Source organism: Harpia harpyja, chromosome 1 (assembly GCF_026419915.1).
Source record: "Harpia harpyja isolate bHarHar1 chromosome 1, bHarHar1 primary haplotype, whole genome shotgun sequence".
Lineage (NCBI taxonomy): Eukaryota > Metazoa > Chordata > Aves > Accipitriformes > Accipitridae > Harpia > Harpia harpyja.
Genome location: NC_068940.1, coordinates 53,324,386 through 53,349,037, shown reverse-complemented (window position 1 = coordinate 53,349,037; position 24,652 = coordinate 53,324,386). Strand labels below are relative to the sequence as shown.

Genomic DNA, 24,652 nt, shown 5'->3' with positions numbered 1-24,652 from the left:
TTAATGGGGATTTGCGTGTAACCCTGTGAAACCCCAGGCTTTCTCTCTCTCCCGGGCAGCAAACCCAAAACAGTAGGGTAATTCTCAAAGGAATTGCTGGGACTGGGAAACGTGGTGCTGCAGGGTGGCACGGGGGTTAGGAAGTGTTAGCCGCCTTTGGCAATACCAGATGGAGTCGAAGGACATCCTGTTCAACTTTTCTCCAAATTCGTTCAGGTAAATGTCAACTCTCAGGTTCTCCTCCGTATCATGTGCTGAGTTGAAGTTACTCACACAGCGGGATGGGATCCCCAAGCAGCGCATGACTGTGGCACAGACAGACAAAACACAGGGTCACAAAATCACTCAGGTTGGTGGGTGCCTCTGGGGATCATGTCATCCAACGCCTCTGCCCACCCAGGGTCCTCTACAGCACGTGCCCAAAACTGTGTCCAGACAGCTTTTGATTATCTCCAAGGAGGGAGACTCCACAACCTCTCTGGGCAACCTGTGCCAGTGCTCTGTCACCCTCACAGTGAAAAAAGCTTTTTTCCCCATGTTCAGACAGAACCTCCCATGTTTCAGGTTGTGCCCATCGCCTCTGGTCCTGTCACTGGGCATCACTGAGAAGAGCCTGGCTCTGTTGCCCCACTCCTTCCTGTCAGGTATCTTACACATGGGTAAGACCCTCTGAGCCTTCACTTCTCCAGGCTGAGCAGTCCCGGCTCCCTTAGCCTCTCCTTACATGACAGACCCTGCCACCTCCAGCGCTCAGAGGCACGGTAATTTGGCTTACTAGCACAGTAATTAGGATATCAGAGAAGGGAGACAGTTCACTGTTTACCTGTAGTGAGGACTCCTGCGAAGACCCAACATTGACCGTAACGGACCGGCTTCTTCGTTTTGTAATACTGCTGCAAAATTGCGACACTACTGATCCAATCCATAGGGGAGGTCCCGCTGTTGTAATTCCCTGACCAGTTCCCCAGCAGGACACCGCTGTCATCATTGCTATTAACCTGTGGCCACAAACACATGTAAAGGAGAAAAATATGGGGATGAGGCTGAATGAGGCTTAAACCCTGGGGTCTCTGCCCACCCTGTGGCTCCCCAGATGCTCCACAGCCCTGTGGCACCCAGCAAGGCTGCTGGTGCTGGCTGGGGACCCCCCTAGTTGGAAACCCTCCACCTGGATATCTAGAGGGAGGTGGCACTGCTGCCTGGGACAGCCGAAATGTACTCTGCATCTTGTATTTTAAACTCCACGGCTCCAAGAAGGGTCCCACCACAGAGAGCAGTTGCCCCCTGAAACACAAGCCTTGTGCTGGCCCTGCCAGTGCATCTGTTGGGGAAGGACAACCACTGGGAAAGCGGCAAGCTCTGGAGATGGGGAGATGCTGTATTTTGCTCGCTTCTTCCCTCCACCCAAAAATGCCTCTGGCTCTTTCCTTGTGGTTTCCCATAGGAACCCATTTCAGATGGATCCTGAAATGGTGTTCAAGGCCCCAGGGAAAGAAGAGCAAGTAAGAAGGAGGAAGGAAAGCTGGAGGGGCAAAGCACTTCTATGAGAGACGTACCAAAGCAGACATGGCTCTGGACACAAACACAGGATCCTTTCTATTGCTCAGCTTGGGTTTGCTTTTGTCCAGCAGATACATGCAGGTGTCCAAGATGAGTTCCTCAAACTGTTTAGGAGAGAAAGTGGAGACATTTTTATACACCGCTCTAAACCAGAATTTGCTCAGTCACTACAAAGTCTATCTAAGTACTTGGAGGAAACTGTCTGACTAGTCCTAACTTCTAAACTTCCTTTATGATATTGAATTTTCAAGCCTACAGGGCTTCACAAAGCTGTCCTCTCCAAGGAAGGGCTTAAATGAAACCCCACCTTGGAAGACAAAAGCCCATCTCACATGTCTTGCAAAGAAAGCTGGAACCTGACCCAGCAAACTTTACTCCTGTGAGTAGTCCTAAGTCACTGACGTCATCTCCCTGCAGCCCTGCAAACTACTCACAAGAGTAATGAAAATTTAAGTGCACTACAGATACTCAGTCTATTGACAGAGGTACAAAATGAACCCTGGGGAAAAAAAAAAAGGTACATAAATGCAGATTATTACAGCAAAAGATTCCTAATTAGCAATTGCTGATAAAGCTCCCTGAGGTCCAATTCACAGAGATGTCAAACATCCAATCCAACGAAGCTTGGCAGAATACCAATATCAATTCTTATTGCTTAACAGCAGAATAAATATTAGGATAGGAACAGCCCTATGGGAAATGCCCTGTGGCCCCTTTGTGGAAAAGGCATCAGCGCAAGCACTTTTGCTGGGCTAGCTGTATCCTGCAGCTTGAAATCACAGACTTATAAAACAAAAAGAAAAAAAAACAGATTCCAACATTTTTTGGTGGGGAAGTCTGTCTGGATAGGGTGCAGGATGCTCTGTTTGGGTGCCTGTGTGCTTTCCACGGGGTGCAATAAACCTGCTCTGGCATCCACCTCCTACCTCTAGGCCAAGCCAGTTTGTCATTCCACTCCACTGGAGTTATCTCAGAGGCAGCGTGGAGGAACACCCTTCCTGAGAGGGCGGGCTGATGGTGTCCTGCATGCAACAGTTCACCTCGCAGTTGGTGAAGGCACCACTTGAACTCTGCCAGTGCTTTTCCCCTATTTTTTCCTGATCACGATGCAACAGGTAAATAATCAGAATATTTTTTCCCCCCCGTCAGGCCTCTCCACGGCTCAGGAGCTGGTTACCAACAGCTACTGTGTTGCATGAGAGCAGGGAGGACTCCTTCTGGGAATTTTTTCAACCAGAAATGCTCTGTCTGCAGTTTCCACGTCATTTGCCAGGGGTCTCGTGATCTGACTATAAATGTGCCATTAAACCCCGTTCTCCAGCTGTGGCTGGGGAAAACGCTTAAGCATGCAGATTACTCTAAGCAGGTGAACCCTCCCAGTGAAGCTGGCAGGATTATTCAAGTGCTTTGAGCTACTCATGGGCTTAAACAGTTTATAGGTCTGATTCATTGAAATGAATGCCTAAGGGAGAAAGAGCAAATAAGGGTAATAACACCAACATGACAGCTGCGTTTTACCTGCCCAAAATTCCAGGGTCTACTGTGTATGCTGTATGCAGACCCAACATAGATGCAGCCTGTATCGTTGAGCACATACTCCTTTCTCTGCGCTTCATCGGCCAGGAAGACGACATCGCCTGGAGCAAAAAAACCTCATGTTAGTTGGTTTGCACACACACTACACCAAATTTTCCTTGGAAAGCTAAGCTGGGGGAGCTGGTACTCTGTAACATTCACACCAAATGATGACTGTGCAGCACTCACTTTTTTCCTATAGTGGGAGAATTTCCTATAAGACTACTCTTTATTTTACCCCTGTAGGACTATTGCTATATGACCATTTTTTCATTTTAGCAAAACACTTCTTTCTGAAAAAATACTTTAGTAGACTAGGCAGACAGCAGAGACAACTGGGGGACTGATGCCAACCAACAACGCACCTTTTTTTGTCTGGGTATTTTTTTATCTGGATTTTAAGCCAACTCGGTCTTCTCAGTTAACCTTTGTGCTGGCCCAGGGAAACAGAGGGGTGACACAGGTGCAAACAGAGGTGGCAGAGAGATGTCCCTTAACCCAGCACTGGGGACTCCCCAGCAAGGAGCTGGCTCATTGCTATTGCCCAGGTTTCTGCCGGCTCCGTGAAGACGCTGCTTGCGATGTTTTATGGGGAAAAAGCAATGCATGTGGGAGGAAAAACGTGAGGAGAAGCTCCCCCAGGGATAATCCTTGGCAGCAGTAATTATCACCCTTGGTTGCGGGACCACTCACCTTCGCACCAAGGGTTGAACAAAAGGTAGAGAGCATCGTTTTCAGGCTTGTAAATGTTAGTCCCAGTCTTCACGTTCAGGGTGTATTTTCCCACCGGGGCGCTGGGTGAGCTGGTGACAGACAGCAGGCACTAGGGAGGTGACAAGGAGAGACAGTATGACGGACCCTCCACCACGGCCACAGGCACAGCACAAGCACGGCACCGCAGGACCAGGATGAGTGCCGAAGCTGGCAGCCATGGGGGTCCATGCAGGGAGAGAGGGGAAGGCAGCAGGATGGGGCTCATTCTGCATGCGCGGTGGGGGAGCAATGAATTAAAGAGGGCAAGGCTGCTGCCCACCTAAAATTATAGGGCTAAGGGAAAGCAGGTCAGGGGTATGAGGATTTGCTCTGTAGCTCCCGACGGGCTTGGCATTGCTGCCCTCCATGCGGGAGCGCTGCCCAGCGGCTCTACCTCTTTGCCGCTGTTCTTAACGATGGAGATTTGCCACCCGCTGACATCCTTCTCATGCCTCGGGTTCAGCGACATCAGGGTCCCCCTGACTTTCATTGGCTTTTCGCCTGGAAACAAACCCAACACAAGATGTGGGAGGGTCACACAGGTCTGCAACGACTGCGCAGTGCCAGGCAGCAGGAACAGGCAGCCGGAAGCTGCTGGGGCTCTCCCGCTTTGCCCGATGGCCACAGAGGGGGGACCTGCTTACCGATGCCGAAATGAAGCACCAGCTTGTCAGCATCCTTCAGCTCCCTGCTGAAGCTGAGCCGGAGCTGAAAGGCCTGCCCGCGCCGCACCACCAGGTTCTTGATGTTGTACGCATCCGTGTGGTGCAGGCCAGAGTTCTGGCTCTTGAGAAAGTCAATCCCAGTGACCTTCGGATCAGTCCCTGGAAAGCCGTTAGCAGAAAGGGAGAAATAAAAAAAAAAAGGGGGGAGATCGATGGTAAATTGCTCAGCAAAGACAGTTTTCTTCTTCTTAATGGAGCCCTGTGAGTCATCAAAACATCTCAGTGTCCAGTGATCTAGCACAAGAAATCACGTTGAGGACCACCACAACTAATGGATGGTAAAACAGTTCATATATATAAATAAAATAAAATATGGTATAGTATCATATTGTGTAATATAATAATATATACTAACATACAATAATACATCAAAATATATAAAATATAATATGTATAATATATATACTATATTACACACAGCATCACTGCGTCAGGCTTTAGGAGGCTGCCCAGGTATGACAGGGAAAGCCGGAGCATGCCAGAACGTGGCTGAGCTATATTTGGAAGTGTCTAACCTGCCTTGTACCTGCCCGTTACATATTCTTAAAGGATAAATTCCGTGTAAACAGTAGGGAGTAACAATACCTTAAAAGCGCTTGGCTCATGAGTGATTCAGATGAAGAGATGGGAGAGTCAGGAAATTTAAAATGGCTTATGGTAACTTAGAAATTAGCAAGTCAAAGGCATAATGGTTGAAGGGATTAATTCACCAAATGTCTTGACAGATTCGCAGGGTACCAGGCAACTGTGCTAACTTGACTATCAACAAGAGCCATCCCTAACATCAAAGAGGCTGAAATCTGCTGAGATCATCAGCATCATGAGAGACGTCACAGGCAGGGCCGGATCCCAGGCAGGCTGGCATGCTTCTCACTGCGACCTGCACCCGGCAGCAACTGCAGCCTTGAGTAAAGTGAACGGACAGTCCATGGATCCCCACCAGATGACCACCTCCCTGTATTTCTTCTTACTAACTATATAAAACATATTTATCTTAGTTACATAACAGTTATCGGTGGTATAGCAAATAGACTTGAAATTGTGCATCACCTTTCATTAACTGATTTCATTTTCAAGTGCTTTTTGTTTGCTTGCTGCTTGCCCCATGCCAATCTCAGGCTGATGTTTTGCACAACAGAGGGGGGAGGGTGTATGTATATATGTTAAAAAAAATTCAGATGAAGTTGCTTAACCCTCTTGAGAAGGAGGAAGGGGAAATAGGTCTTCCCCAGCATAAACAAATCTCCAGTCACCAAAGCTGGTCAACCTTGTTCCTTATGGAAACCCTGGTGCTGGGCTGAGAAGCTACCAGAAAACAGACCTGGTGATGGGAGAGGGCTACGGAGGGATGTGGGAGCTGAATGCATAGGATGGCTGTAGGAAAGGGCCCTGGGGAATCCATCCTCCCAGCATTTCCGAACTTAGGGACTGCATTACCACCCCGTTTCTGAACATCATCTGGAATGTGCCCTGACAGTGCAGAGCGTGGGGCCAAAGACCTGTCCCCACACAGCGCTGCCCATCAATCGCTCTGCACTTGTTCCTGTGCAAACACACCTGTGATTCCCCGCAATCGGGCTGGTGCGGTGTCCCGTGCCAAGAAATGCCATGGAGCAAGGTAGCGGTGCGCCCATCACTGCATCTGAGGGGGCTTGGCCGCAGCCCGCCCTTCCCGGGCAGGCCCTGCATGCCACTTTCGGCTTCCTGCTCTGCTTCCTGCCTGGGGCACAGGGCTGGGCTGCCTGCAGGCAACCTGCTTTGCCAACACGGAAATTAATGATTTATAGCAGAGCTGAGCACGATAAGAATGCACCCGCTCATGGGACAGAGGCTCGAGGTGCAAGAAGCAGCCCTGGCTGCGCTCGCTCCCGGGGCTGGCCAGACTCCGACCGCTGTCAGATTTTTTTTTTTTTTTTTAGAAGAAACGTCAAGGCAGTATTTTTATTTTTATCTCCCTAGTTCCATGATCTATCACTTATAGAGCTCCTTCCTACACTAATCTACTGGCCCCATCACATTGCTACCTGCCTGGGGAGAGGCTCAGAGCTTCGAGAGCACAGCAATCACCCAGAACAAAAATGGGGACATGAAGGCTTTGCACTGGTAAGGATCTAGGGCCTTTTTTTCCAAGAGGATGAGGTGATGGGGTTTAAAAAAAATATTAATATGGAGCAGAGTGTTTATAGCATGCCTGGCTTCAGCGGGAATAAGGGCTGCTCAGAAGGAGAGCAGGGAAGTAGGATGAGAACTGTAGTTTTGGAAGAGAGAGCAGAATTTGGACATCTGCATTTATTCCCCATCCTTGCCCAACCTCCAGGAACGCACTCCCTCACATCCCAGAGACGTGAGATCACATCCCAAAGCTGCTGCTGCCCAAGACCTCCTGGAAAACTTCAGCTCATTCATACTCAGAGTACGGAGGTGTGAAATGGAGGGGCTCGGAGTGGTGTCAGGACACCCTTCCCCTCCCGACAGCTGTGGAGACCTGCTCCTGGCTCTGTGGCAGGCAGCACCCAGCCCGCACACCCCGCTGCTCAGCTACACCCCAAAGCCCAGGGGTTTGGGGCATCCTGGGGTTGGGCTGGCCCCAGGAGCACAACCAGCAGTGGTGGTTCAGCAGTGGCTACAGGAGCGACTCAGGCACTTTTCTAGGTAGGTGCAGGATCTTCTGACAATAAGGCAGGCAGGACGGCCATGGGATGGACCTCAAGTCCAAATAAATCCCCTTTTCAATTATTTTGAAACTTCTGTCAGATGGTATCAGCCATCACTGAAGAGCAATAATCTACATGATCAAGTAGCCTGAAAGAAAGAAATTCCTTTCACCTTGACACAGAACAAGTTTAGAAAAGCCACATTTCTTTCCCATTATCACCAACAGAGCCCAATGTCTACAGGTTGATGAAAAGTGAGTTGCATTTTTCAGCTGGTCCATCAAAATCAGAATTTGCGTAGCCAGAGCAAACCTATCCCCCATGAGCCACAGTGGCACTGAAAGACCTTTCCCCAAGGTGTCACCCACAGCAGTCAGAGGGGTGAGGAAACCCCCCACCTCTGCTGGAGCTGCCATCCTCCCTGTAGGAGACCTGCTGAACTGCACATCCAATATAGGCTATCGTATCGAGCATTAAAAACTCACCAGTGTTACCACTCATGGTTCTTGTCAGTGTTTCGACCCGAGATGCCTGCAATGCCAGCAGCTTCTAAGCTCCTGAGTAGCCTTTGCCACTTCCTTCTGAATGTGGAGAAGGAAGACGGGCTTGCCTTTTTATCAGTGTCTTGCTCTGAGGTGTCAGCAGGTCCACTGCCAAAGGGAGGTGTTTAGAGAAGGGAAGTTCCCATGGAAAAAAAAAAAATGACTACAACTCCCTCTGCACATAGTCAGACCCTGAAAAACAGTGAAACTTAAATCCCGACTCACATGGAAGGTGGATTTGCACAATCAGATGACAAGTGGACAGACCCTTCACTGACAAACAGTAAAATCATGGACTAGATGAGTAACAAGAATGCACCTATGTCCTAATGGGACTGCAACTCGAGGGCTAACTTTACAAGGCAGCCCACAAACACTGAATTCTTAGGAAAACAGAGTTTCCCATTAGGACCAGACTAACTTTCTTTGAAGTTAATGAGATTTTTGTCATCGTGTTTGGGACAGAAGCACTTGAAGCTGTGGGCTAAAATCCAGTGTTTACACATGTGGGTTAGAAAACCCAAGGATCCTGGCACTGGCCCCCTCTCCACAGGGCCAGGCGGATGCCAGGGGAGGTAGTCCAGCGGGAGCACCGAGTGGGAAAGAGGAGAAACAGGCCATGTCCAGGAGGAGCAAGAAACGAGGTGGATCAGGAGCTGTTTGCTGGCTGCTCTTTGCTGACTGCTCTTTGCCGACAGCTGTACCAGAGATCTCTGCCTGGCAGGTGGCTGGACCCCACGTGCCCCACTGCCATCCCAGTCCTCAGGGTGACCAAAGATGGGAGAGATGACTGTCCCACAGAGGGGAGAGCTGGTGGCACGCAGGCCAAGAGCAACATGGGCACAGTGGCCAGAAAGAGATACAAACATGTCCCCAAATACCCAAGAGTGAAGAGGTGGCTCAGCCATGGGAGCAGCCTCAGACCCCCAATGTCTCCCTTCATGGCAGCAGCCCAGGGTCCTGCAAGGTAGGACTCAGTCTGCAAGGGTGGCACATCTAAATGTAGGATGTCCTTAAACAAGATCTCCCTGTGGAAGCCTTCAAAGGCACTAACTTTTCTCCATCAATTCAGGTAGCTAGGTATTTACTTTAGGAGGACTGTTTCATTTGGTGCTAAAATGTCAGTGCAAGCTAGGTGCTGAGTTAGCAGATCCCACCCTTTGAGCATGTCACGGCTTGCTGGCAGGTATACGTTGGGTGTCCTTACTTGAGAGCATGACTAGCACATCACAGGGCACCGAGGGTTCAGTACACATCTATAATCTCACAGGACATCTGCATGAACATCTGAACCACCAGCATTCTTAGTGGACGGAGCATCACTCACCATTCAGCATCAGACAATGTGCTGGCAATTACATATTTCACTATTGAAAAAACCACTACAACCCCAATTTAGTTTTCAGCGTTGCTTTTACTCTGCATTTCTTTCCTCCTGGAGGGTGAAAGACATTTTGTTTAGAAACAGCATAGGATGAAGTAAAGTATACGTGGAATGTTGGTACAATAACATAACCAGTAATACATGTAACCTGAACATTTATGATGTATATTACTGGTTTCCACTTAATTACAGCAACAGAGTAATCCACTTCATCTGAAGTCACTGACAGCAGCTTTCTAATCCAGTCTCAACCTGTTTTTTATATATATATAAAATAATTCCATGCTTGGTTGGAGGCAGCTTAAATTGTGTTGACCCAGTAGTCCTACAGCAAAAATTAGAGATTTTTGTGAACAGGAACGGGTTGTTGGTAACACTTTGCTTCTGAAAAAATTTTGTTAGGTGTGTGCTGGAGGGTCAGCAGTGGAGGCAGGGCATGTATTCACCAGGGACAGTCACATTTCCAGTCCTATAGGGTTTTGCAAAAGGCATGTTCTGACCCTCACTTTGAAGCTCAGCATTCAAGGAAAGATTGTCGAAGTTAAATGGGTGTGGCTTCTGCCCTGCCATGAACCTACTCCCTCGTGGAAGGTGGTTGGCCTTTTCACTGTGTATTGGTTTTGTGTGGCAAGGTTTTGGTAGCGGGGGGGGTTACAGGGGTGGCTTCTGTAAGAAGCTGCTGGAAGCTTCCCCTGTGTCCGACAGAGCCCATACCAGCCGGCTCTAAGACGGACCCGCCGCCGGCCAAGGCCAAGCCAATCAGCGGTAGCGGTAACGCCTCTGGGATAGCATTTTTAAGAAGGAAAAAAAAGTTGGGACGGAGGTATTCGGCAGCCGGAGAGAGGAGTGAGAACATGTAAGAGAAACAACCCTGCGGACACCAAGGTCAGTGAAGAAGGAGGGGGAGGAGATGCTCCAGGTGCTGGAGCAGAGATTCCCCTGCAGCCCGTGGTGAAGACCATGGTGAGGCAGGCTGTCCCCCTGCAGTCCATGGAGGTCCACGGTGGAGCAGATCTCCACCTGCAGCCCGTGGTGGACCCCACGCCGGAGCAGGTGGGTTCCCGAAGGAGGCTGTGACCCCGTGGGAACCCTGCGCTGGAGCAGGCTCCTGGCAGGACCTGCGGATCTGTGGAGAGAGAAGCCCACGGAGCAGGTTTTCTGGCAGGACTTGTGACCCCGTGGGGGGCCCACGCTGGAGCAGTCTGTGCCTGAAGGACTGCACGCCGTGGAAAGGACCCATGCTGGAGCAGTTCATGAAGAACTGCAGCCCGTGGGAAGGACCCATGTTGGAGAAGTTCGTGGAGGACTGTCTCCCGTGGGAGGGACCCCACGCTGGAGCAGGGGAAGAGTGTGATGAGTCCTCCCCCTGAGGAGGATGAAGCGGCAGAAAATAACGTGTGATGAACTGACCGTAAATCCCATCCCCGTCCCCCTGTGCCGCTGGGGGGTTGGTAGAGAATCCGGGAGTGAAGTTGTGCCCGGGAAGAAGGGAGGGGTGGAGGGAAGGTGTTCTGAGATTTGGTTTTATTTCTCATTACCCTACTCCGGTTGATTTGTAATAAATCGAGTTAATTTTCCCCAAACTGAGTCTGTTTTGCCCGTGACGGTAATTGGTGAGTGATCTCTCCTATCCTTATCTCGACCCACAAGCTCTTTGTTATATTTTCTCTCCCCTGTCCAGCTGAGAAGGAGGGGGAGTGATAGAACGGCTCTGGTGGGCACCTGGCGTCCAGCCAGGGTTAACCCATCACACACTGTTTACAGGAATTTTTGGTTTATGCCCGCAGACAGCATCTAAGGTTCAGTTCTCTTTTCACTTTGTGCAGCTGCTGGTCTTGCCTGCTCCCATTATCTTTTTCTGTGCACTGGTAGTATCTCAATTCAACAGCACAGCGTTCAATGCTCCTGCATTAGCTTCCTCCCCTGACCCATACAAGCTTGCCCTGCCAGGAAAGGCCATTGAACTGTAAAACCCTTCAAGGCAGTTGTTGGCAAGGTCTGAGAAAAGGGATTTCCACTTAAACTGCAAGAATGTTTTTCAGAGACATGGTTTCAGCTTGTTTCATGTTGTCAGCACGGGATCTCTGTCCTTCCTACAGGCAAATCTCCTTTGGCCTTTACTAGTCAGAATGGCCCGAGTGGCTGGCTGTGGTTCAGCAAAGTGGCTTTTTTTGCTCCTCCTTGGTAAAGCTATGAAAAATACCATCCCTTTTCAATTTTTTTTCCCAAACAGTTACAACAGTTAATCACTTCAATCTGTCTCATAAAAGTATACTCTTCTAATTAACAGAAGCAGGAGATGGTATTTTTTTCGCAGGTGATCTCCAGCCTATTACCAATAACTTCAGCGACCTCCTTCCCAGCTTGCAAAATTGGACTCCAGAGGCTATCAGCCTTATCCGCATCTATCTGCTGCAAGGTAAGTCAGCTTATTAGCTGGCATAAGAAGGTAATAAAATGCAAACAAATAAAATCAGAAATCCCCAGAAGCTGCTCCCCTATTTACAAGCTTGCCCTTTGTCTCAGGTTTTGTTTATTTTGTGTATGAAAAACAACACAAGTCAAATTTCAGAGTGTGACCACAGATATGGCTGCCAAGCAGGAAGGACACAAAGTGCAACCCAATCCTTAGCTTTAGAGTTTTATTCACTTACGACCCCATGACTAGTTATGGAGAAGCTGCCTTTTATAATAGCAGTGTACCAACCTACTTTTATAACCATCTAAGGCTTCACGTTGCTTTTGCTTTGTCTTTTTTTTTTTTCCTATGTCCAGTCAGACTAACACTCAAAATAAAACATAGATCAAAAGCAGCACGGCTTTCCTTTTCAGCTCTCTGGAAAGCTGAACACATCCTCCCAGCCGCCCCACGTAGTTGCTCCGAGGTGCCAGGGGTTGAGTGGTACATCTGCCAAGATACACAAGCATACAGCCCACGTCTGGGTCCTGAGGGGCACCAGGGTGAGATGGTGCCTTCCACTGACCACAGCAGGACTGCTCCCACACATACCTTCTAGTACGTGTTCAGTCCTTCCTGAATCACAGCCTGGGGAACAATAAGTCATGAGAAGTCTTGGGGGGATAAAAAGAAAATAACACACAGATGGAGAACAACCAAGGATCTGGTCCATGTGTTTTGAACTGGACATTATTTGAGGTGCTATGTTGGTCCTCCCCTCACCATTTCATTAAGCTTGTATCTCAGTCATTAGGAATTTCCCAGTAGCGAGATGCATCACATCCACATAATGTCCTGACATGACAGTGCTGCTGTTACTCTGAAAGGAGAGTTGATCTGATCACTTCTCACTCATGTACACCAGCCATGGGCCATGACAGTGGCCTGTCAGCTACGCCCCAAGGGCATCCCGTATTCCCAGCAGGCAGATTCTCTTCTAATCTTACATGAGCCAACTTGTGGCAGGCAATCCAACGTCAGGGGTTGATGCAAGATGACCAAGCCCAAATCTTAACTGATTTCAAGTCACCTGGCCCCAGCCACCTGCTAATGAGTTTCTCACAGTCAAATACCAGAGAAATGATTGATGCCAATGAAATTATTATGGAAATTCCATTGTTTCCTTCTCACTGAACCTTGAAAGAGGGTTTTTGGACCTAAAGTTAAGGATGTAGGTGACTACCTTTGGGCATTTACCTCCAGAAGGAATGAAAACCATATCACTCTGTGCCCAACCCAGTGCTGCCCACAGGGAGTCAGCTTCTGAAGAAGGCAAAGAGAGAGATAAAACAGAGACCATAACTACACATATACCCAATGTAGGCTTACAGCTAGTCAGGCAAAACACTCTTGTGTAGCACTTCCCCTGCCCTGAAAGAGAAGTCCTGTAGTCATCACAGGAAACTGAGGTTTTAGGCCAGGCCACCTTGCAAAAATATAGAGCTGCTTTAACAGCAAGCCAAAATGCTATAATGTTAAAATATCTTTTCTGGTTATTTTTCAAGATCCCTTTCCCCTTCCCTTGCTGAGATGCAAGAGGCAAAATTGCAAAATCAGTCTAGATATAGGAAGCAATGATGTGTGAAGGTTGAACTTGGGATTTCAGTACTATGACCACTTGACCCTCAACTCTGGTACAACTGTTGCACTGGAAACACTGAAATAAGCATGCTAGGGTGCTGAAATGATTACATTAGGTATTGGACTAATATGACTCAGGATAAGGTACTTCTGCTTCTCAGGAAAACACTTTAGAATTTTGTGCAAGAAATGACAAAACCAGATCTCTACCATGTCACTTTTCCCAGACAGCAGCTTTTTTTCTTAGTAAAATTGCTCCCTTTTTGAACCCAAGGATCCTGCCAGCCTCTGCTGCGTCCTGTGGGCAGGAGTTCCTCAGCTGAATGACACACTGTAGGAGGGGGAAGCTCCTCTGGCTTTGAAGTTGCTGCTTGCTAGCTTCCCTTGTGGCCCCCGGCCTTGCGGTAGAGGCAGCAGTCAACAGCTATCCCAGCTTACTTTCTTCATGCAACTCATGGTCTTCCCAGCCCCTGTTACAGACCACCACCATCTCTTTTCCACACTGAATGGTCCTAGCCTGCTAACTCGCTCCTCACACCTTCGTCCCAGCCCACCAAGAGACCCGAGATGGGGAGAAGTACCCCCCCCTCGCTATGCGATCCCACAGTGTGTGCTTGGAAAGGGTCCAACAGGGTGGGTACAGTTACTGCAGGGCCATATCCACCCTACTGCCACTGACCCATGAACTAGCTTCGAGTGTGCTTGTATGACCACACCGACTGACTGAAGTGTGGACACATATCCACAGACTACACCTAGAGCAAACAATACGAAAAGGCACAAGGAAAAATAAAGCAGAAGAGGGCTGCAAAAAATAAATGGCAAGGGCAGGGAAATCAATAGCGCAAATATTGAATCAGGGATCAAATAGCTTATCCATATATTAAAAACAGCTTCAGAGAACAAGGAAAATACTAACAGAATACCTTCTCAACTACAGGATACATGTTTGGTTGCACGTGTCTAAGTGAGAAAACAGAAACTTGCATACCAGTGTCTTCAAGTAACATTTCTTTCTGCAGGGGTGGTGTAACAGCTTCTCCTATCTGTCTGTGTGGGTGTGCGTGTCTATATACATACAGATGTACACAGTCTATAGACTACAGGTTAGACTATGCCATGCCGCATCCCCACCAGCCAGCAGTGCAACTGAAATCACTACGCGGGAAAGGAGAACCTTCCTAGATCAGGAGGATTTGCAGGAAGGAGCCGGTCCTGTGTAGCGCTGGGGATCCGGCTCATGCGCTGTATGGGAGCAGACCCAAAGCACGGCGGGTGCAAAGGCTTTGGCCCACCCCTGGACACGTGTATATCGCATGTGGTAGTCTCCTTGGTATGGTGGGACTGACTGAGGGCAGGGATCTGTGGCTATCTGTCCTGAAAAGCAACCAAGCCAGCATACTCCTGCTCAGCCATCTTTGCAGCATCCAGGCCATTGCCCTCCACAGCAGCACAAGATGCTCTCACCTTGGTGGGCAGCTGGAGTAGCTCCATGCCCACCACAGTTTCTTACAAAGCATTTTCCTGCAGCACTGGTTCCTGGCAGAGCCATGCCTGTGAGCTGCCTAACTCAGGAGTGCCCTGAAGGGAAGGAGTCATTCAAAATACCTCCTCACTGGATGAGGAAACAGTTGCTTGGCAGTGGGAGATGTGGCATTTGTAATGCCTCATCCTTCCCTGGGGTACTGTTCATTTCTCCCCAAGTGTTGCCTTAACTTACTCAAAGCAATTAGGTTCAAAGCCCTGGCTGATGTTCAGACCATGCACATGCACCAAGAGCAGGTCACGGTGCAAGCAGACTTGTTTGACTCTTACCTTGATGCAAAAACAGAGAGGCTTCGCTTGTGTCAGAAGGAGGTGAGCTGCTCACGCAGCTAAGCCCCAGCCCCAAATCCCACAGGCGGGATGAAACCTCAGCTCTTAGTGACCTCTGAGTCAAGCAAGATTTGAGTGATGGGTTCAAAATGTACATGCCTTTTCCAAAAAGTGGTGGTACCATCTGCCACACCCCACTTACTACCACTCTTTCCAGCTCTTCCCACCCACTTATTTCCGTCATCATGGCTCTATCCCCGCGGGGTGCACCAGAGCCTCTGTGCAGTGCAAGACCTGTGCAGGGTTGAGCAGGGTGTGCATCATCTCCCCCCAGCAAAATGGGAGCGGGAGGCCCAACCCAGGAGCTCCCCAGGCATTAACCCAGCACCAGCATTCCCTCAGGACTTCAAGTGTGTGCAGTAGCCCCAGGAGCTGCTTAGGAAGTCTTGGCAATTAGTACAGCCATTCACAGCCACTTTTCCTTAAACTCCAAGGAAAAATCAAAACAACCAAGAGGGTTATTAAACAGTCAAAAACCAAAAAGTTTCCTTGGAGAGTGAACAGAGTGGCTGGTTGGTTGCTCAGCAGGGCAAAACGTGTCCTGCATATGTCAAGTGCTGCTACTGGACATGGGTTACTGCGGTGCTGCATGCAGCCTCAGGATGGAGCACTGCAAGGTCCAGGCTTCCCTGTGCTTTGGTCACCCCACACTGGGGTGCTGCAGCTGGCCAGTGTTACCCTGCCCTGGGAGCCACCACTAGCTCTGCACGCAGCAGGCTAGCTGCTCAACCAGCAAAGTTTCAAATGCACAAAGCACTTCATTATCAGCAGCTGAGTACAGTGGGCTCCTTCTTCCTTTGGTAACAGTGCATTTGTTTTCAGGCTATGAATGCATACGCAAGTGTCTGTTATGGTTTCTGTGGTTAGCCAAGAAGCCTCTGGTGGCCTAGGTCCGTATGGCACCTCAAGGAGGAACCTCCTTTCCGTGGCACAGCAGCATTTAAAGGGAACTGCCAAATTTGGAGGCAAAAGAGGAAACCAGTTTCAGTTACAGACAGTGTTGCCCATGAAATTCGTCCATAGGTCACAGGAAGTCCAAACTCCTGCCCAGACAGGATGATCACCAACACTAGCTCAGGTCAGCTGAGGTCTTGTTTAGCTGAGCCTCGAAAACCTCCATGGGTGGAGACTCTGCTGCCTTTCTGTAACCTCCTGGTGATGTTTTTTTGCCTGATGACCAGCTTGAAACTCCCAAGACATAACCCGTGCCTGTTGCCTCTTCTTGTTCTGGCCACTTCTACGGAGAGGAGCTTGGCTCCTTTCCAAGCATGTTGGCTGCTATCACGTCAGCCTGAGCCTCTCTATCTCCAACAAGCCCACAACCCTCAGCTTCTCCTTGTAGGCCCCTGCCATCTTGGTCTCCTTGTGCCAGACCAGTTTCCCAACACCCCTCTTGAACTGGGGGGTCCAGCACTGGAAACAATACCCCAGGTACAGCCATTGATTACATCAGAGCCCTGAAGTCATTGCCATCCTTCAAGTTATTTTGATATATGCTGTGATTGAGATGTTGTACAAACCTTCCAAGTTTCAGTGACTCCTTGTCAATGACAATAGGGACATTTCTCAGGTTTTACTTATAGCTCCTTATCTAACCAGTCAAACTGTGCTTTAAGGTTCACCTGCAATTATAATTTCATTTGGCTTTGTTCCTTGTAAAGGTATACAAGGTATTATTTACCTTAGAATATAATACTCTCGGACCTTGTTTATACAACCAATTTTTCAAACGTTTCCCACCATTAATTCAAGTATACTTCAATCTTCATGAGCGATGCTGTGAACCATGCTGTTAACCATGCACCTGCTTCTTCTACTATTTAAAGCGTGACATGGTATAGCCCTGCTTGAAGAAAATCTGATGAACAAGATGCTGAAAAATTAGGGTTGGGTTTGAGAAATGAGGGGAAGGTGCAGGGAAGACTCATTACAGCCAAGACCTGGGATATGTGCAAAGAAAAGTGTATTTCACTGAAATTTGAGCGGAAATGTGTGCCCGAGACTCTTCTCTAAAAATACCTCAGCTCAAGTGTGCAAAAACTCCACACAAGAAAACTACTGTAGTTCCTGCATAAGGATAACCCACCTTCTGCCCTGGTAAATCAAGGTCTTACGATTGGCCATGATCTTCAGCCTTACAAGGCCTACCACATTTGAACCACTCGCTCTTCAAATACAGCTCGCCCATTAGTCTCACATCACTTTTTTGTGCATGTGTGGTCTAAAATATCTGTAAATATTAAATTTCAGCCACCAAGCTTTGAAAAGTGTTTTAGTTTGGAAATGCCGGCACCCCTTTCTGAGATCATCTCCAGCTGCATTTTGGACAACTACATATGAACCATTTACCGGACGTGCACCGCTTCGACGTATGGCGACTGCAGCCTTCCTTGCAGCCCTGGCCCCACGCTGACAAGCACCACTGGCAGACATGGGCCAAACCCTGTGTACATAGAGGAGAGGGATTCTGCCCAAACTGTACTGCTCGGCAATCTTTTCCTCCCACAACAACTGGAGGAAAACTTGTTTCCATTCCCACCTTCAAGTGTTTACAACAGTGAATTTACAGCCGTTGTTTGTGTTCTTCTGCCTTAAAAGTGAGCGTCACCAAGTGAATTGTTGCCCACGCTTTCTGCACATGTGCAAACATCTCCTAGACCTTGACCTCCAACAATGACTGTAATAAAGAAATGTCAGTTTTAAGATAGCCCATGTTAAAAAACTTTCCAAAAGGTTTGTTAGGAGGAGGGGCAACAGCCAAATTAACCAGAGAGGAGAGAGTCTGGTCCTTCTCCTGCTACTCACACAAAGACAGCCACGGCTTACAGCTGGCTGAGCTAGTAACAAGGGCAAACAAATCAGGCTTGCAGCCTTCATTATTTCTCCATCATATACAAAGGTCTAAGGAGACTTGATGTACTTAGAAATGCATAGTTCCTAGTTGTCATTTCCGCAGACCTATGAGGGATGCTGGGTCACCGCATCAAGTCCCAGCTTCCCAGGCAGCTGGATGTGTCCCACTCTTTGTATCACTGCTGCTACCCAAAGAGCTCCCCAGGTGCAAAGACCCATGCTGGTACGGAGGAAAGGCACTCTGCCCTCTTCCCCACCACATATGCAGCTCCCCTCTTTGGAGGGGAAGACTTATGAGCACACAGAGAGCAGAGGCAAAGGCTTTGCCCCTCTTGGGACACGGCTACCAGATGTGATGAGCTAGGATGGTCTGCTGAAGCAGGGGACTTGGAGCAAAAAACCTCCCAGCCTCTTCTGGGAACACTGACTTTTCATCTTTCTGATACAAAGAAGGAAAAGGCACAAACCCAACTCCAGCGGCATTTTCACCTGCAAGTCTATTTTTTACGCTCCTGCTGGACACGGTGCAGATCTGCCAGTCACGATAAACCTGACAGGTTCTGATACGGAATTTGTTGAACACCGACACTCCTAGTGAAAGTGGCTGACTGTTCACATGCAGCCTGTTGTATTGTCCCCAAATTACACTTTGACCTACACACAGCAGGAATGGTGATCAAAACCCCATCCTGGTAAAAAGTTTAAAGGAAAAAGTGGCAACCTTACAGTGAGTAATGTCAGGAACAGGTAAGCGGAAGTTACAGGCATCAGATACAAATGGCAAGTTAAAAGGTGTATGTGACTCATAGGGGAAGCTGAAGGAATTAATGAAAGGCTCCATAGCCTTACAGGCAGCAGCAGGCATGGGGCCATTTCAAGAGGAAGAGAGGAAAGTCAGGAAACAGCAGCGCAGAAGTATCAGCTGCCTTCAGTGATTGCTTTTCTAATTCGGGACAGGTCCTCTTATGGAAAAGTACTGATGCACAGGCACCTTCCACAGCTACCACGTTTACTTTCAGCCTTCCCCAAACTGGGAAAGCTCCACAGCTGCAGGTGTGTGAAGGAAGAGGAGTGGCTGATAAGCCTCTGGCCCTGATTTCTACAATACTGACTCAGAGCGGACCAGCTCTGTCTGAGGCTGTCACTGCCACCACACCACCACTGACCTGCCAGGAAAGATGCGACCAGAATGACTTTGTGAGTCGGCAGATCAGCAGGTGAGCAGGGGTTAGCAGGTCCATGGCCAGTGCGTTCAGAGTTGGCTGGGGACTGGGGATGCCATCACGAGGCAGGCTGGCGAGGGGTGGCATAGTGCTGTGCCCCCAATGGCAGCCATCACGCCTCCTTCTTCTCCACCGGGAGCTGCGCCGGCTGGGGCACAGCTGTGTGCAGCAGCACGAGGCCACAGAGCGTCACGGCAAGGCCGACCCACCACAGAGGCGTCCACGTCTCCGCGAAGAGAAGCTTGCCCAGGATGGCCTGAAGGAAAGGACAGAGACAAAGCTTTGCTGGGCTGAGCCACCCCAAAGCCTCCTGCACTGCCAGAGCTGCGAGGACTTCTTCTGCTGGGAGAGCCAGCCCTGGAAAAAACCTGCTCAAGGAAACTCCTGCTGGGACCACCAACAGAAAAGGCTGCTGCGCCTGATGCCAGAGATGACCTACTCTACCATCCAGCCTGGAAGCACAGCCATATTGCGGTCCCAAAGCAGGATTCTGACAGATGCGCGTGTGCTTTGCTGCCTTCCCAGCACCTCTCGGGAGCCAAATCTCCAGCCAACTAGGCAATTCCAGTCAATAAAAAAAGGGCCTCAGTGACTTGAGTTTTGGACACCACCATGATCTGACTGAGTTGGAGCACAGAAACAAGGTGGACAGCTGCTGAGAGTGAAAAACAAGCACAAGAAACCGGTGGGTCAAAAATGCTTTTGCTGCCACTAGAAGTGGTGCATCTTCACACTCAGCTAGGGTAGCTTTGGCTTGTCACAGGTGAGGTGTTGCAAAGGAAAAGCAAAACAAAGCAAAGCTCCCAGCTCTGGCTCTCACTGGCAATTAGAAAATTTCAGTAAATCATACAGCTGCCGCAAGGCATGGCACTGGGCAGCAGTGCCCTTCCTCCTGCACCACCCAGAAAAGTCCTACAGCCTCAGCCGTGAACAACTGTCAGAGCGGCTGAGACCTGATACAATCATTTTACGTCTGCCTGTAACTCTCCCTTCGTGGCCAGCAACGCCGGTCATGCTGGGAGATGAGCTACGACCAGTTGCATCTAGTGTGACCGTTCCCACATCGCTGTGCTCCTCCAGGCTTCAGCGCCTGGGGAAGGGATCTACTCACCGAAGAAATGAAGTTGGAGGCCGTCGATGTCACAGAGGCAGCAGCCGAGGAGGAGGAGAGTCGCAGGGCTTTTGCAAAGACTGTCCACATCATCGCATTGCACGTGAACACCAAGCCAATACAGCCAATGCGAAGCAGCACAGGCAGCTGTAGGATGAAAGAGAAAAACCCACTTATTTTCACCGACTGCTCACTCACCCTCACTAATTCATGGGCACTTTGGAGCACAAGCCAACGGCGTGGGCTTTTGAAACTGAATTACGGCTCGTATTACATGAAGATGAATATATTAAATCGCAGAAGGAAAGAGAAGCAAGGAAACAGCCCTGGACAGAGCGTGACCCTGGCATGTCCTGCCATGAGTCCTCGATAGAGTATGGAAAAGGGTCAAGTTCAGCCCTGCCAGAGACAAACACCAAAGATGTATGTGCTGGTACTGCCCGTGGTCCAGGACCCGTCTGTTGTGAATTTGGACTGAGACCCAAACCACAGGTCCTCACCACCTCCCGTGACCTGGCCTGCCTTACTGCTGCAGCGAGGGCAGAGTGGAATCCTCTGGGAGGAAAGCAAGAGCTGAGGGGCTTCATGCCTTATTTTGCATACTTGCTGGAGAGCAGACTTACTGAAAGCTCTCTGCTCCAGCATTTAGCAGCAACAAAACCACCTCTGAATTCAAGGGACTTCAAGGCCAACTAGGTTCTGAAGAAAGATCTCCCTCCTTAGACAACCTGACAAGACATGTAACAGCCTCAGTCTGAAAAAAAGGGCACAGTTTTGCCTAAAAAGCCTTCACCATTCACAGTCTTCCCCCACACCCATCATTTTAGCTGCTGCGGCCACCTCCCTAGCCCCCTGGGTACCACATACTTGATTTGAAGACACCAAGGGAGGAGCTCACAGGCAGATCACGACTCTCACAAACAAACAATCAGGGAGCACACGAGGGCAAGTGAAAGCAAGGCTTTGTCTAAGCCTGTAGCAATCATGCCTTCATAGCCCGTCACCTTTCAGTCCATGGTGGGATTCATCTCAAAACAGACAGAAATGTAGGTGTGAAGCCACCAATAAACACAGCTGAGACGTGGCACCTGCCCCGTGGGAATGGCTGCACCGTGGCCTCCTGCCTCCTGCCTCCTGCCCCCATCAATGGGGGCCACCAACCCTGTTCTGCTCCCACCCAGAAGAAGAAACGAATAACTGCAAGCTAGCAGAGGCCACAGGGATTTCTGAAACAAGTGACGTAGCAAGTGCAAAGTTAAAAGGAAAAGGCTGTAAAGCAAATCCCTGCTCGGTGGCTGGCGCAAGGTCTCTGAGACTAACCCCATCCCAGAGACAAACGGTTCTGGTGTTTGGCCTCACTTTGCTCCACTTGTGGCAAAGGTCTCCAACTTTATCAGGGTAATGGTAAATGATCCAAAACAATTCCTATCAGTGACGCACTTTGCTTTCCCACCGCTGCCATGGCAAACTCTGCAGAGAGGGGTAAGAGGGACAACCAGGCCCGGCTGCTACTGGCCTTCTGAAGAAGAAACCTGCTGCTGTGTTACAGCTCACTGTGGGATGACGTTTGCCTCCCAGCTTCACCCTCTGCCTGTGTGACCAGACAGTTTTGCCTTGCTCAGGGCAGTTGCGTACATCCACATAAGCCTCTAGTGCGTTGGCAGACTTGGGAATAAAGAGATGAGAGGGGAAAACAATTCTCTGTTTCACCTAAGTTCAGTATATCATTTCTGGATCAGAAAAAGCCTACTTTCTACTGCTAGGAAAAAGGGCCTTAAGAAAAAGAGACCTTGTTACCATCTTTAACCACCTGCCCAAGGGTGTAGAGAGGATGGCGCCCAGGCTCTTCTCCAAGGTGTGTTGGGATATGACAAGAGGCAGCAAGTAAAGATTAGAACAAGTGTTGATCTGATACAAGGAAAACCAAAGGTGATTAAACGCTGGAACAGAGGTCATGGGCTCTCCAACCTTAGAGATATTCAAAATTTGACTGGAGAAGGTCACAAGCAATGTGTTGCAGAGCAGTGGGTGGACTCCCACCTCCAGAGTTCCTGCCTGACTTGAATTAGTCTGCAAGTCTATCAGTGGTGTAGCAAAGCTGGTTCCCACCATCACAGCAGCTATGCTACCTTCAGAAGTGACCCTGAACTCATGGGTTCTTCTTCTGATCTTCTTCTATTACAGAGCCAGGGAAATCAGCTGCAGTGTGCTCTGGAGGTGACACACGCCCAGAAGGAAGGTTTTCCAGAGAGAGGTCAAGTCCTTCTGTGTCCTGGGCAGAGGAGCGGTTATCACAACGGCACACAGGCAGAGATATGAACATCCCCAGGTGTTCCCCACAGGGAAGGAGGGAGGTATAAATTCCTCTCCCGCTAAGGGCTCAGCTGAGCCAGCCCAGTGAGTCAAGGATTACTCCTCTGACTGCTTTTCTAAGAAGAGATTAACTTCAGTGTACATTTCAGATAGTCCAGAATCACTCCTGAAGTGGCAGAAGTTGCCCAGGACCATGTCCAGACAGTGTTTGAGTATCTCCAAGGATGGAGACTTCACTTCCCTGAGTAAACTGGGCCAGCACTCTCACCCTCACAGTGAAAGATTGTTTCCTGGTGTTCAGGGGGAACCTCCTGTGTGTCAGTTTGTGCCCATCACCTCTGGCCCTGTCACCGGGCACCACTGGAAAGAGCCTGGTTCCGTCCTCTGTGCACCCTCCTTTCAAATATTTGTATACATTGATAAGATTCCCCCCTGAGCCTTCTCTTCTCCAGGCTGAACAGTCCCAGCTCTCTCAGCCTTTCCTCATAGGAGAGATGCTCTGGGCCCTTCATCATCTGCGTGGCCCTTTGCTGGACTCTTTCCAGCATGTCTGTCTCGTTTTTGTACTGGGGAGCCTGGCACTGGACCCAGTATCCCCATTGTGGCCTCACCAGTGCTGAGCAGAGGGGAAGGATCACCTCCTTTGACCTGCTGACAACACTCCACCTTGATGACATGACACTTTGTCATAGCACATTCAATAAAAAACCCCACCACCCCCCCCCCAGCAAAGGGGCAATATTTCTATAAATTTCAAAGGAGAAAAATACTCAGAAAAGATGCTGTCAACATTTTCAGTAATTCCACGCTCTGCTCTTCTGCCAGTGCAGAACACAATCTTTTTTTTTGGGGGGGGATTCAGAAGACTATCAGGATTTACATTTTTTGGTTCTCCTTCCTGTCACCCTTTCTGATATATTGGAAAGGGTCAACAGGATTGGCAAGTACGGAGTTTTTGCTTTTTTAACCATTTCTTAATAATCACACAAGTTAATTTTCTTTTTTCCTGATACAAGGCTGGATTCAGATCTAGTTTCTCTTGTGGGTTCTCCTTTGGATTCCAAGTCCAAAAGTACATTTGCCATATGAATAACAACCCCCAACCTTTACCCAAATGAGTCTCCACAATGTGTTTTTATGATACGCGTATGCCATCTCCCTCAGCATCTCCCCATTCACAAACAATCTTGTGTACGTTTCCACCTCTACCATGCCCATGTGAGAGGTCACTCCTGTAGGTAAGGACACTGTATTTTTGAGGTGAAAGGCCAGCAAGTCCCACATAACCTTCAGCACAATGAGGTTTGAGAAACACAACCGAGATAAAGATCATCCCCTATGAACACGCAAAGGAGCGCTCACCAGATGAGCACATCAGCTGAGCAGCACAATGCAAACCAACTGCTCCACCTCTCTGCTCTTGGCACGAGTGAACAGAAGTAGAATGAGAGAGGGAGAAGGGCAATGTTATTGGCAAAACAGCAGTCAGAAAACAAGTGTTTGATAGTCAAGTGCACCAACACCTTGCTTTTAAAGTAAAACTGACAGAAAACCACTGGCCTTTCAGAGTTGGGTTTGGTTTTGGGCATTCCCATACCATGCTTGTTCTCCTCGCTTTTACACACCAGCAGACTCGCTTCAGTCTGCGCTTGCCCTGGGTTTACATTACCACCATGCATTACTCAACACCCCAGCAGCTACAAGGCTCGGCTCCGCTCTCCAAAACCGGTTACCCCGCAAATCCCTCTGAAGACAAGTGCAGGATATCCCCTGGAAGAGCCGGTGTGCTTCCTCCCCATCACAGATGCAATAAGAAGCGAAGCCTTAACGGCCGAGTAACGCCTGTCGGAGGCGGGGGGGCAGGGGGAAGGCCGCACGCCAAACACACGTTAACTCATGGCAGTCGCTTCCCTGCCCCGATTTCCTCCATCCTTACCCAGCCTCCGGCCGCCTCCCCGCCCGGCCCCAGCGCCAGCTTCGCCGCGGCCGCCGCGGCCGCCGCCAGCAGCCCCGCGGCCGCCGCCGCAGGCCCGCCGCCCCGCATG

At 49.4% G+C, this 24,652-nt stretch overlaps 2 protein-coding genes across 2 annotated transcripts in view; both read right to left on the bottom strand.

Annotated features, from left to right (window-relative positions):
* Nucleotides 1–19,207, bottom strand: part of TGM4 (transglutaminase 4) — a 24,406-nt gene extending 5,199 nt beyond the window's left edge. Inside the window, exons 1-9 of the mRNA XM_052794502.1 lie at nt 19,127–19,207; nt 7,753–7,917; nt 4,533–4,712; nt 4,283–4,389; nt 3,829–3,958; nt 3,079–3,197; nt 1,557–1,664; nt 824–998; nt 167–305 (exon numbers count right to left, since the gene is read on the bottom strand). Of these exons, the coding sequence (XP_052650462.1) occupies nt 167–305; nt 824–998; nt 1,557–1,664; nt 3,079–3,197; nt 3,829–3,958; nt 4,283–4,389; nt 4,533–4,712; nt 7,753–7,768 (974 nt within the window). The 5' untranslated portion in view covers nt 7,769–7,917; nt 19,127–19,207. The remainder of the gene's footprint in view (nt 1–166; nt 306–823; nt 999–1,556; nt 1,665–3,078; nt 3,198–3,828; nt 3,959–4,282; nt 4,390–4,532; nt 4,713–7,752; nt 7,918–19,126) is intronic.
* Nucleotides 17,054–24,652, bottom strand: TMEM42 (transmembrane protein 42). Its single transcript, XM_052794517.1, has 3 exons — nt 24,544–24,652; nt 20,295–20,441; nt 17,054–19,439 (listed from the first exon to the last, which is right to left on the bottom strand). Exons 1-3 carry the CDS (start codon nt 24,649–24,651, stop codon nt 19,296–19,298), a joined length of 399 nt encoding a protein of 132 aa, XP_052650477.1. The 5' UTR covers nt 24,652; the 3' UTR covers nt 17,054–19,295.

Bases quoted from the DNA above. Each gene is read 5' to 3' on its own strand.
- TMEM42 (XM_052794517.1), bottom strand. From the start codon at position 24,651: ATGCGGGGCGGCGGGCCTGCGGCGGCGGCCGCGGGGCTGCTGGCGGCG. The intron at 20,442-24,543 runs GTAAGGATGGAG...TTCATCCTACAG, and splicing joins GGGAGGCGGCCGGAGGCTGG to CTGCCTGTGCTGCTTCGCAT. The intron at 19,440-20,294 runs GTGAGTAGATCC...CCTTTCCTTCAG, and splicing joins CCTCCAACTTCATTTCTTCG to GCCATCCTGGGCAAGCTTCT.